Source organism: Rhipicephalus sanguineus, chromosome 6 (assembly GCF_013339695.2).
Source record: "Rhipicephalus sanguineus isolate Rsan-2018 chromosome 6, BIME_Rsan_1.4, whole genome shotgun sequence".
NCBI lineage: Eukaryota > Metazoa > Arthropoda > Arachnida > Ixodida > Ixodidae > Rhipicephalus > Rhipicephalus sanguineus.
Genome location: NC_051181.1, coordinates 3,670,263 through 3,684,265, shown reverse-complemented (window position 1 = coordinate 3,684,265; position 14,003 = coordinate 3,670,263). Strand labels below are relative to the sequence as shown.

General features: G+C 45.5%; 1 protein-coding gene across 1 annotated transcript in view; it reads left to right on the top strand.

Moving 5' to 3' along the window:
* Positions 1 to 14,003, top strand: part of LOC119395576 (serine/arginine repetitive matrix protein 2) — a gene marked incomplete in the record, with an annotated part of 233,461 nt that overhangs the window by 115,707 nt on the left and 103,751 nt on the right. Inside the window, 1 exon segment of the mRNA XM_049416681.1 lies at positions 4,677 to 5,501. Within this exon segment, the coding sequence (XP_049272638.1) occupies positions 4,677 to 5,501 (825 nt within the window).

Genomic DNA, 14,003 nt, shown 5'->3' with positions numbered 1-14,003 from the left:
GCACTGAAGAGAAATGTATCGTTGTGCATGCGTCTGGAAAGCAGGAACAAGTGAAGGAAGGAAGGAGACAGGGTGAGAAACCTATAATAATCCTTTGGCCATCGAGACTGAAGCGACCCCAAAACAGGAAACACAACCACGGCGGCATCGTTTGTGTAAGGCAGCACCTGCACGGAAACGGGCGTAATTTTGCCCTGGGGAGCAATAATTGAGAGATTCTCAAAACAGACAGCCATCAGTTTTACGGGCGCAATAAGTGGGAACCACCCGAAGGACGAAACCAATACTAGCTGCCGCACACCCACACTCGACCAATGCGTAAGCAATAGCAGGTGTACCGCTGTAGTAGAGCATAAAAAAGACAAAGAGATATCGGCTGAAGAAATATTCTATGTATTCCCGTAATGTGTTAACGGGGGAGATACATGTACGTCATTGACTATGAAAGTATTAACATAGAACATTAACATGCAGCTTTGAGCGCAGCAGCACATGTCAGCGCCCCATAAAAAAAAGAGAAACGTGCGCTGCCAACACCAATTGTAATCTAAAAGCGTAGGCACACAAAGGTGCATTAGAGCCTCCAAGATTGGCGTGCACCATCCTGGAGTTTACGTCTCACAGTTGTTGGGTGATGCTGACAACCAGCCAAACCAACGGCGCAGAGTGCATACCGCACTTAACACATGTTCGCATCTGCGAGGTGAAAATGGGTGCACAACAACTGTTCTCTTGCACATTGTAGGCTAATGGGCCTTAGCCGAGACCACATAAAATTCATATTCTGAAATTTGTACGAACTGTGATTGTAAGAGAAGATTGTACACTATGTATGTGAAGGAAAAGACGTCCTTACTTTCTGACACGATAAATGCAGTACATTCGACAGCCTAGTGACTTGCTGGGAGCTTTGGGTAGCGACTGGAGTTGGGTACAAGTCAGCGGCATTTCCTCCTCCACAGTGGCATGACTGTGGGCCTGCACCGATGAGTGCGCACTCCAGACTGACGTCGTGAGCCGGACGGCAGTCGGCGGCTGATCTTCGGTCATGTAGACGGGGCCTCTCCTGGCTTCTTAATAACCCAGTCACGCTAGCAGCACGGCGGCTTGCGTTGCGTCGTTTGCTGTTCTCAGGCTGCCTCGTGCAAGTGGTTTCACATGCGCACGTCAGCTGTTCTTTGCCACTCGGAGAATGCTTCCGAGACCCATTTTAGTGATACTTTCCAGCAGCCATAAAGGGACATGGCCAATTCGCAATAGAGGAGTGGTTGCCATGGCTACATTGGCGCGCCACATCGTCTGCTTTTTGCATTGTCTGCTTCTCCTGTGAGACCCGTCAAGCTGCTTGCTTTTTCCTCTCGGTTTTCACGTGAGCAGTTTGGATGTCGTCAGGCATGGTTCCAGCAATCAATGCCAGATTCACTATCCAAGACTCTGCGGAGACGATTGGTTGCCCGGCTGATGCACAGATGTGCGAAATCTCGCTGTCTCACATTCATGCACAGTGTGTGCAAGATTGGATCGTGTCACGTGATTGCCTCGTTGGTGAAGCTTTTGCCGTGCACCTTGGACAGCTCTCCTGCGAGCAGCAGTGGCCAATCTTCTATGGTACCGTGCCGTTATGGCAGGCTTGCCACTAGTGTGACCGGGCCATAAGTTGTGTCTAACTATAGATAGATTGAAAATAAAAGCAGAGCGCAAAAAAAGACGGGACACAAGAGACATGAAGACGGGACGGGCGCTCTTGTGTCTTCATGTCTCTTGTGTCCCATCTGTTTTTGCGCTCTGCTTTTATTTTCAGACAATGCACCAACTCGCCCAGCAACGCATTCTATAGATAGATTATTTGGGAAGTTTTGTTTAAGAGCTGCCATTGACACGTCACGACTAAAGTATTGCTATTTTCGTTTGACCCTTTGACCAATGTGTGCATGCAGTCATGAATGTGGAGTTGAGAATATCGCATGGCACACTCTACTTCGGCCAAAATATTAATAATCCATATGTACAGGTGCGATCAAAAGTGTGCAGACCACGGGATCGCGTGGCAGAATGCATCGACGCGCCAGCTAGCGACGAGACACGACGAGACACCTGCTGCAAGGGCGCATGCGCGTCCCGTCTTATCACTTGGCTTCTCATGTCGCTCTGTTGGACGCGGTTACGGCGCTCATACCCAAAACGACAACTGGGTGTCGCTTTCTTTGCTCCATCGAATCTGTGTCATTCTTTTACGTAGCGGCTGCGACGGGGCCGGTTCAACACCGGCTCGCGTTGTTATTGACGCCGGTTGATTAGGATAAGTAAGCATAGCGAGCATCGCACAACCTGACGAAGCCAAACGCACAAAATTAAATTTTCTCAGGACAGCTTGCCTTTGTCGGGCTAATCCAAGTTGCACTTAAATTAGCTTAGTTAAGTCGCAGTTAATGTAGCCGAAATTAATCAAATGTAGTCGAGCACTTTATGACCTAAATAAGTGAGGTGTAAGTAGGTTTAGTTAAGCCCAGTCCAGCTTGGTGTTTTCATGTGAAGCGAAGTTAAGCTTAGACGAGCCCAGATGAGTCGAAATAAGTATAGCCAAATCTAATTAGGCAAAATTGATCATGCTCATCCTTAACCTAGCCGTGCAAAATTAGCCTATACAAGGCAAACCTTATCGTGGCCAATTAATCTAGGTCGACTTCCCCATGAGCCCACAGAAGTCAAGGCCAGGAAGATACTAATTACTCTTTACCGACTCCATACTAATTAGGATAAATTACGTCTAATTAGTGCTAATTTTTGTGAACACTAATTATGACTAAATATTAGTCTGAAATGCAGCTAGAGTATCCTCTATACTGGAATTTCACGTGGCATAATTAAGCTAAATATGCATAACTAATCTAATTAGGCAAACACCAAGGTAAATATAAAAACTCTGATTAAGCTTGGTTGGTCATAGCATCATCAAACCAATTGGAATATGATTAGCTTTAATTAGGCAACATCTTATTATAACACAAATAATTAACGTAATTGAAATCGAATTCTCATGAGCTCAGAGAATCCAAGCTCAGCATGATGCTGATTACTCCTGACCGAGTCGAGTCTCATTTACCTAAATATAAATCTAATTAGCCTTAACATTATTTATAAATATTACTGAATAATGTGCGTGACATCAAAGCCCACCCGAAGTACTCGAGCTCGATGTCGCAGAATTATGCAAATCACGGCTCGATCCGCCTAATATAGACATCTGTTGCTCCATAGGACGCTTTTGAGAGTAAAGGTGTTTATCAATTAGGCGTAACTAGGCGTAATTTGCATAATTCTGCGACATCAAACTCGAGTACTTCGGGTGGGCTTTGATGTCACGCACATTATTCAGTAATATTTATAAATATAGTTAAGGCTACTTAGATTTATATTTAGGTAAATGAGACTCGACTCGGTCAGGAGTAATCAGCATCATGCTGAGCTTGGATTCTCTGAGCTCATGAGAATTCGATTTCAATTACGTTAATTATTTGTGTTATAATAAGATGTTGCCTAATTAAAGCTAATCATATTCCAATTGGTTTGATGATGCTATGACCAACCAAGCTTAATCAGAGTTTTTATAATTACCTTGGTGTTTGCCTAATTAGATTAGTTATGCATATTTAGCTTAATTATGCCACGTGAAATTCCAGTATAGAGGATACTCTAGCTGCATTTCAGACTAATATTTAGTCATAATTAGTGTTCACAAAAATTAGCACTAATTAGACGTAATTTATCCTAATTAGTATGGAGTCGGTAAAGAGTAATTAGTATCTTCCTGGCCTTGACTTCTGTGGGCTCATGGGGAAGTCGACCTAGATTAATTGGCCACGATAAGGTTTGCCTTGTATAGGCTAATTTTGCACGGCTAGGTTAAGGATGAGCATGATCAATTTTGCCTAATTAGATTTGGCTATACTTATTTCGACTCATCTGGGCTCGTCTAAGCTTAACTTCGCTTCACATGAAAACACCAAGCTGGACTGGGCTTAACTAAACCTACTTACACCTCACTTATTTAGGTCATAAAGTGCTCGACTACATTTGATTAATTTCGGCTACATTAACTGCGACTTAACTAAGCTCATTTAAGTGCAACTTGGATTAGCCCGACAAAGGCAAGCTGGCCTGAGAAAATTTAATTTTGTGCGTTTGGCTTCGTCAGGTTGTGCGATGCTCGCTATGCTTACTTATCCTAATCAACCGGTGTCAATAACAACGCGAGCCGGTGTTGAACCGGCCCCGTCGCAGCTGCTACGTAAAAGAATGACACAGATTCGATGGAGCAAAGAAAGCGACACCCAGTTGTCGTTTTGGGTACGAGCGCCGTAACCGCGTCCAACAGAGCGACATGAGAATCCAAGTGATAAGACGGGACGCGCATGCGCCCTTGCAGCAGGTGTCTCGTCGTGTCTCGTCGCTAGCTGGCGCGTCGATGCATTCTGCCACGCGATCCCGTGGTCTGCACACTTTTGATCGCACCTGTACGTTAAGTTTATGGGGCCACTGGTGGTGCCGTAGAGCATGTCCTTATTGTCGGTGCCCTGATTGTCCGTCACATTATTGGTGGCCTGCATTCTTAAATGCAGCATGTGTTGTTTTTCTCACACTTTTGTAAATATAGCTTTCTCTCTCTCCTTGTGCAGGCAAAGAGATGGACAGCACAAGAGATCGGCATTCGAGGGACCACTCCCGTAGTGACTCTCGGAAGGGTCGAAGCAGCTCAAGAGACCGGAAGGGCCACACCACTTCCAAGGACCGAACTTGCAAAAGAAGTGACCATGGCCACAGTGCAGGTCGTGGCAGCCACAGTGGCTCCCGAGACGGCGCATCGTCCAAGAAACTGTCCGATCGAAGCACTTCGGATGGCCACAAAGATGACAGAAAAGGCAAAAGCGATACCAAGGGCTCGGGAAAGCCAGTTTCGCAGGCAAAGGCCACTAAGAAGGACACAACTGAAGGTGACCAGGCTGAAGGCAGCTCTCAAGTGGAAAACATTGGAGAAGTACCAGCTGCCGCCTCTGGTGCAGTGGACGGCACTGGAGAAAACAACGAGGATGCCACTGTTGTCAGTGGTAACGGTGCGGCTCCTGAAGCTAAAGGGGCCTCGACAGACATTGAAGCCAAAGCTGAGCCAAAGACAGAGTCTAGTAGCACCACCAAAGACCAGAAAGAGGGGAAAGGCACAAAGGACTCCAAGGAGGGCGATTCTAGCGACCGCTCAAGACCGAGACGAAGACGATCGTCGCGAAGCCGCAGCCGGAGTCATTCCCGAGGCCGAGCCAGGGCTGGACAGGGGCCAAGGCTGAGGCCAGCTGCAAGCCAGAGGGACCCAAAGCACGATGCACGTCGGATCTCTCCACCACGCAGATACGTGCGACGAGATTCTCCACCAGTGCGCAGAAGGCCCGAAATCCACAGCGAGTCCTCCCGAGGCTCCAGGCGGTCGAGGTCTCGCTCCAGGGACAGAGGTACGATGCAACAATTTTGGAACATTAAGGAGTGCTCCTGAATGTGCACTCCCGTGACACTTGAATAACAATAATTGGTGGAATTTTACTTCCCAAAACCACGTTGTGATTGTGAGGGATGCTGTAGCGGCAGGCTCCGGAAATTCTTACCAGCTGGTATTCTTTTACGTGCACCTATTTGGCGCGAGGCGTACTACTGAGAAAGCTGGCGCCACCGTCGTCGTGACGTGCTAGGCAGGATAAGTGGGGCGTCATCTGCTTCGGTAGCACTGTCGCGCGCTGAAGACAAATTTTTAGAATGCCACCTGCACTATAATTCTGATAAAATGGGGAGGTTTCTCCGCTTGGGCTGTGCGCTTGACATCACTTGGGAGCACTGCATTATGCGGTCGCTATCTTTGAAGGTGTTTTACATGGTAAGCCAGTGCTCGGTGCAGCAATGCAAGATGTCCGCAATAGAGCCCGGTGTCAGCCTTCACACATGTCATCAGGGTAAGAAGCTGCGGGAAGCTTGGATTTTGGAACTTAGAAATAATGGTGAACAGCCATTGGCTGCAACACGCACGAGCAGCCAGCACTTACGCGATGAAGATTTCTGCTTCGGCGAGTGGCTGTGATGTTTTGTGGGTAACAGAATGTGTTCACTGAGACGCTCAGCCATGCACGCTGGCCGGCTAAGGACATTTTGCTGCTGCAATCTGGCCCATGTGTTGCCCACCTCTGTATCAACTCCAAGATGAGGTTGACTCCCAAGTTCAGGTTGGCCCATCCCAACCTTATTTGTTTTCTATGGACCTGAATGTATTCTTGTCAGAAAGGTGCTATGCCTTCTGCGTTATACAGTCAAACCTGGAAATTCAGTCATTGGGACTGTGAAAAATCTTCTAATTAAGCTGGTTTTCTAATTAACGAAACATACAAAAAGCAGGATGCAAGGAAATTTTAATTACTGGAACTAATCAGAGACGATCATTTGCTCTGCCTGCTAGTTTGTGGCTCCAAGCGCTACGTGATCCAGCAATACCCAGTCCCAATTTCACCACAAATCCAGCGAAACCGCAGGCCTCGCTGCTGCCAGCGCAAAAAAAAAAGACAGTCTTGTGGTCAGCTCAAATGCGCACCTGTGTAAAAGAAAAGGTGCTTTACTGCAAGACAGTGGTGACACACGGGCACCATATCACCTGCTTCTCGCAGCGTCAGCGCGTCAGGATGTGACCATTCGCCCATTCTTTCTGGTAAAATAAAAAACTATTTTACCAGAAAGAGGCTGAGGCGACGGAATTCGCGATGTGTTCTGGCTGGAAAACATTATCATTGAAGTTTTCAAACTCAGTTTTCTAAGTAGGGGGGGGGGGGGCGTTGCAGGCAAAAACTTCGACAGCAGTGTAAGTACGCATTTTCCCAGAGCAACTGCCAATCGGAGGTTTGCATATATCGCGAATTCCGTCAGACCGTCCTTTATTATTTTTTCTTTTCCCAGAAAGAATGGGTAAATCATGATGTGCTGATGTTACGAGAAACATGCAACATGCTGCCCCAAAATGGTCACTTGTTGGGCTAGTTGGTTCGACATCTTGCATAGCGCAGCGCGGATTTGGTTAGGAAGAAAGACCACACGAACGTCTTTTCTGTCCTGTGGTCTTTCTTCCTAATAGAGCTGTGCGAATAGCAAAATTTTGGGTGCAAAGCGAATTCGAATCATAAAGATTGAGTGCGAATCAAATAGAATAGTTTTCAAATAATTTTCGAATATTTCTCAAGTATTTTTCGAATACTTCGAAGCGAAATTACAGAAAAAAAGCTGCAGAGAATCCCTAAGTATTTTCTTATGAGACAGGAACAATTACAAGTCACAAACATGGGTCAAAAAACAGATTTATTCATAAGGGGGGATACGGCTTTTGTATCATGAAAAAAAAAACGATTTTCCATAATCACATTTTCAGTTTTGTAGTTCTTTTTCCGATTCCAAAATATCGTCACTGAAAACTGCGTAGAAGTGTGGTAAAAAATTTGTTCTGCTTGCAGAGGTGGCGAAACTTACTGTGGAAATCGCAGAAAAAAGAGAAACTCTGCATTAAAAAAAAATTATAGCTCCGCAACGGCGTGACCAGGCAACGCCATCTTTAGCTCGTTGGAAAGAGCATTTCACTGTCTTCAAATTTCCCACTTCAGCTAGGTCCTCCATTCAGAAAAATGCATTCAGTAAGTAAATATTTGAAGTTCGTTTCGAGGCCTTCCATTGGCTGCGTCTGCCATGTTACTCCAGCACGCCTCGCCATTGGTCCAATCCTCGCTCCTGGATAGCATCGTCTGCTGCTACATGTCGCAAGGTCATGGCTGTCTAAAATCGCACTACCTAGTGACGCGTTCGCATTCGTTCTGTGTTCACAGGTCGACGATCATTTTGAATATAATTACATTTTAGTTTGGCAGCTAAAAGCGGCAGCATCAGATTACGATAGTGTGCCGCGCTCGTCGCGCGCACTGCAGACATGCGTCTCGGACAAACTGTTCTGCTTATCAGCATTTTGCACATCGTGACAAAGACCATCGCAGGACGACTCTTCGTACTCGCAATCGAGCATGATGCACTTTGAAACATCGGGTACCGCGGCCACGCACATCGCAACCGAGCTTACTGCTCGGAGTCGTGGCTAGGCCTAACTCCGCTCACAGTGCCGGTGTACGAGACGAATCCGAACTTTGCGGGCAAGAACATCGCGCTAGCGGACATGCGAAAGCGAAGAAGCCGCAATGTGTTTCGTCACAAGCAACGAACTGCATCGTGTGCTGGCTCCTCAGAACCGTGGATGGGCATTTTACGCATCGGCAGCGCACCCCCGGCAAGCTCGTCGCGCAGCGACCGCTCGGAGCATCGGTGGAAGCGGCTAGCAGTTTCGCATGTCGGCACCCCGAAATGAAAGACCAAGCACGCTGCATGCCGATTTATCGTCGTTATATTTATTTTCCGTAATTATAAATCGTTATATTTATTTTCCGGAAGTTCGAATACATCAAATAGTAAAATTTCGGTGTGAATCGAATAGCAAACACTATTTGAAAAATATTCGAAAGTTTGAATATTTGCACACCTTTACTTTTCTAACCAAATCCGCGCTCCCCTATGCAACATGCTGCTCGCGCGCCACTGCTGTGTTGCAGTGAAGCACGTCTTCTTTTCCGCAGGCACACATTCCAGCTGACAACGAGACCGCTTTACCTGACACTCATTAGTATCGCTACACTGCATTGCCTTGTGGCTCCTAAGGGCTGTCATTTCTTCGGATTTGCGGTGAAACCGGGATCGGGAATTGGCACATTGCACCCAAAGTTTTTGAATCAACCAAGCTGGTGCTTACCGTCGCTTCAATTTATCCACTCATATTTACATTGCAAAATATGGGACCTCATGAATCTTTGAATTAAGCGGGATTTCGAAATAACCGAGCTCGAATTAATGATGTTTTGCTGTATATGAGATTTTGCCACCAAAATTGTTGCAGCGTTCTTACCAAAAGTGCTGCTCATCAAAACTTATTATTGTGGTCTGTGCACCTTGTCTTTACCCCGCTTTGCAGCTACTTGCTGCAATAACTTGTTTGTTTTCACTGCAATGCCTAGATCGTGTGGGTCCTTGTCAATGGCCGTTGTTTGGAGAACTAGTCCAGTGAACGTTGTTGTGTGATATTTCATTGCCTTCGCATTGCATGATGCCACATGTTCGCCTCATAGACTGCTTCACCTTCTAACATCATTCACAAAGACCTAAGCTATGGTATATGTGCGTTTTGATGCTGTAGATATGGGCAACTTCCCAGGAATAGAAAGGGCACTGTAGGAATCATGTTCACGGCATATGCTGGTACTAGCTTAAGGGGAAATGCGGGTCGAAGACCCTTTTTTTGTTTTTTAATATTCATCCTTGAGCAATGAAACTTGAGCCATTTGTAGATATTTCTATTCTGATTTCAAATATATAATTAGTTTTTTTGCAAGTTGCATACTTCTTGTTCTGCATCATGACAAAAGTAAAACATAGGAGGCCTTTTATAGCGGGGCAGTGACCCATGCTCCACTAAGGTCAAGATTTTATTATTATTAATAATATTTTAATTACTATTATTATTATAATAGTAATTCTCAAACACAAACTAACACTCTGTATTTCACCAGAAAAACCAAGCTTTCCCAGAAGAATCGACAAAACGCCCAGATTTGCCTTCAAGCGAGGTGACTACATTGGCTTGTACTATGACTTGTCCACCACAGATTGGTCACTGGTAACTGACAAACCCAATGTCGATGATCAAGTCGATCAGTTTACAGAACTTATCTTGACCAGCATGCGCAAGTTCATTCCCCAGTATACACCTAATCATTGTAAATATCCCTCCTGGTTCTCATCAGAACTTATAAGTGCACTGAAACATAAAGATCGTGCACACAGGAAGTATAAATGTTCTCCATGAACTCATTTGAAGAAAGAATTCTGTCGTTTTCGTACTCTTTGTAAACGCCTTTATAAACGGGATCACAGTCTATATATTTCATTTTTAGAAAAAAGCACGTCTGACAGGCCAGCTGAGTTTTGGAAGTATGTGCGCAAGCGGTTGAGCAAAAGTGGCGAGTCCTTCAGGATACTGAAATGTAGTAGAAGTTCAAGCTGTTGCTGACTGTTTTGCCATGCATTTTTCATCTCTCTATAAGTCTCCAGCCTCTGTAGCTAGTAACGGTCGACAGGTTAAGGCAGTTGGCACAGCTGATGCTGTGTCGCTAGATGAAGATTCCATTTCAGAATGCATTAAGCGCTTGAAACCATCCTTTTCAGCTGGCCCAGATGGCATCCCCTCTGCCCTACTAAAAGCCTATGGCAGTATACTTGTACCTGCATTGACTACCATATTTAATAAGTGTCTGCATGCTTCAAATTTTCCTAGCATGTGGAAAACTGCTCGTGTTTTCCCAGTGTTTAAGTCTGCCTGTAAAAGTGACGTCTCGAACTACCGCCCTATTTCCCTTCTTTGTGCCGCATCCAAAATCTTTGAGCTTGCTCTTCACAAAATATTCTCTTTTGATGTAAAAAATTCACTGATTGTGAATCATCATGGGTTTCTCGCTGGCCGTTCAACTGTCACTAATCTTGCCAGTTTCATGATGCAAGTCTCCACGCCTATTTCGCAGAGAGGTCAGGTTGATGCTATTTACTGTGACCTTAGCAAAGCTCTTGACGTTGTCAGCCATTCGCTGCTTGTGGATAAACTTGCACACTTTGATGTTGATTCTTCAATTGTACATCTCCTCCATAGCTATCTTCTTGATAGATCATGTTATGTTGCCGTTAATGGCCAAACGTCCTCTTTGTACAAAGCTACTCGTGGGGTTCCTCAAGGGTCGGTACTGGGCCCACTCCTCTTTTTAATTTATGTTAATGATGTTTCTTCTGTCATTCGGAATTCTTTCCTTTTGTATGCCGATGACTTAAAGATATTTAAGGAAATTCATTCAGTTATCGATTGTTGCTTGCTGCAGTCTGATTTGTGTTCTTTTTCTGAATGGTGTAGGAGCAATAACCTCTCCCGAAATATTTCAAAAACCAAGGTAATGAGTTTCACTCGAAAAACATCTAGTTTACCATTTTTATATTCTGTCAATTCTGTGTCGTTGTGTAAGGTATGTGAGATCAATGATCTAGGTGTTCTTTTTGATAGCACTTTACACTTTTCTGCTCACGCTAAGCGTGTTGCTTTGCGGGGTCTTTGCACCCTAGGCTGTGTTTGCAGAATGTCTAGAGAATTCCGTTCTCCTATGCCCTTCCGAAAATTGTACACCGCGCTATGTCTTCCTCAACTTGAGTATGCATCTGTGATCTAGAATGGCATTCCTAATTCCAGCAGCAACGCCATTGAGCGAGTTCAGAAAAAATTCCTAAGCATTTACAACCATCGTTTCGCTAGAAATGACTCTGGATCTCGTTCTAACGCTGCTGGATTATTATCATTGCCATCACTTTGCTGCCGACGAAATCGCGCTGATCTGTTATTTCTTTACAAGCTTGTGCATGGTATCATATCCTGCCCTGTACTGCTCAACTGTCTTAATTTCCGAATTCCACGTAAGCTGACCAGAGAGAATACAGTCAAATCCCGCTACAACGAAATTGACAGGACGCGCGAAAAAGTTCCTTGTCGCGGAATTTCGTTGCAGCGAAATTTCATCTATAGACCACAAAAGTTAGGAAGATCTGATGATCATGACTCGTCCTTTGGTCCCGGCAAGCGCATGCATTGTCCTTTGCATTTAACTGTCGCTAACTCGGACGCACTTGGCCGCACACCGTGTGAATGTATTTTCTCGCGTATAATACGCACAAAATATACAGAAAATTTAGCGCTAAACTCGGGGTGCGGGTTATACGCGAATTTCGTTGCGCAAGTTGGCTTCACGGCAACGCAATGAAGGCGGCTTTGCGTCAATAGGCGAGTTATACACGTGGGTTATACACGAGCAAATACTATATGCAGGCTACCCTCGAAGCCTGCCGAGCGCGTAGCGCCGCGAAGGAGCGTGCCAAAGTTCGGTAGAGGCTAAGTGAAATCGAAGGGCCGAAGCTCCGCACTACCACAGTCATAAGCGAGAGAAAGGAAAGTCGAAACGCTTCGTGCCGTTTTACGACTTTGTTGCCTTTAATCTTTCTTCCGGTGTGTTAGCTGCGTACTTCAGCATATTCGCTATCGATAATCGCGACGATAGCGACAGCGGTCTCTGCCGTGGTTTTCTGCGCAGCGCTTCCGGCAAACGGTAGCGATGGTAGTTCCGTTTTCAATCTGTGCGCGCTGGCCGTGCGTGTGCCTTCAGAACTGCGTCGTTGCTATCTGTGATCGCGTCTACCGTGGTTTTGGCCGCAGCATTGCATTGAGTCAGTGCGCGTACGTTCGATGGATGCGCGCGTACTTTCGTGGTCCCCCGTGATCGCGTCGACACAACCGCATTTGTATTCACAGCGGTTGCGGCAGAATGCAGTTACGCTTGGACTAGGTGCGCGCTGGCGGCGCGTGTGCCTTCAAAACGCCATGGATATCATTCACGATCGCAGGGCTTGTGACGACGAGCAGCAGTTTTGTTTTGAGTGCTACGTCGAAACAATGGCGGGAGTTCATCAACGATTCTTCCGCGGCCCGCACGCGCATCAAACCCGCCGGCAGCATCATGGCGGATGGACGATCTGTCGCCAAGCATCTCAGTGGCGAAAAATTTACCGCGATGTGCGTGAGGTGGCAGAAAGCATGTCTCCGATGAAGACACGGGTCTTGCGATGCGGCCGCACGGCTCTGGCAACGAGAAATGGTCGAGTTTCTAGCGGAATTTCGCGGCAATCCTAGGCAAGCTCCTTTTCCTTATGTGGTGGCACTTGCGAAAACTTCGTTCAAGCGGAAATACCCAGAAAAAGTATTCGTTGTGACGAGACATTTTTCGCATTGTTTTCTATGGGCGGCTGACGGGGAATCGAAAATTATTCGTTGTGGCGGAAATTTCGTTGTAGCGGTATTCGTTATAGCGGGATTCGACTGTAGACCTTTTCATGTAACCGCATGCCTCTGTGAACATTCTACCATTGGCAGGATACAATGTCTTTACAATGCTTACTTTTTAGAGCTCGTTTTTCACAGCTCCCAGTCGTTGTTCTGCTCCGAGCTTTGCAGTGTACTTACATAGCCTCATACAGACAGACAACGAACTTTATTGGATCCTGAGGAGTTATTAACAGGACCCCCCTGTTGACATGTTTTTTTTTCTGCCTGCGCATAGTTGTATATGTGCAATTTTATAACGTTTTTTATCCGTGATATTTTATTATGAATGTTGGCCCTTTTTTTTTTTTTTTTTCGTGCGCCAGTACAAAGACCTTGCAGTTGTTCCTGGGCATGTTAAATAAACGTTTGATTGATTGATTATTACATTACGGCATAATCTTGTCCAGCTAAATTAAGGTTCTGTGCCTGTAAAAAAACCTTATAAATTTGCAGCCCTACTTTTTCTACGCCTTATCCAGGGCTGGGCAAATTTACAGTCGGCCAAATCTATCGTGTGTGAGCGCCGACTTTTTTGTGCGTCAGCACCGTACGAAGGAGCCAAGTTGCAAACAGGGCGAGAGTAAGCGAGAGTATGCGAGAGTATGCTTGAACATGTCATTGCTTCTCATGTATATACCCATCTGGAGTGCAATAATTTTTTCTTTGCTAATCAGCATGGTTTTAGAAAAGGCTTTTCTTGTGAAACTCAGTTGCTCGAATTCACTACAGACATACATTTTGACATCGATCATAGCCTCCAGACAGATTGCATATTTCTTGATTTCTCCAAAGCCTTCGACCGCGTAGCTCATTGTCATGTAATTTCCAAATTATCAGTTCTTAAATTAGACAGCTTGACACTCTCTTGGATCCGAAACTTTCTAACAAACCGTCAGCAATTCACAATCGTAAATGATTATACATCATG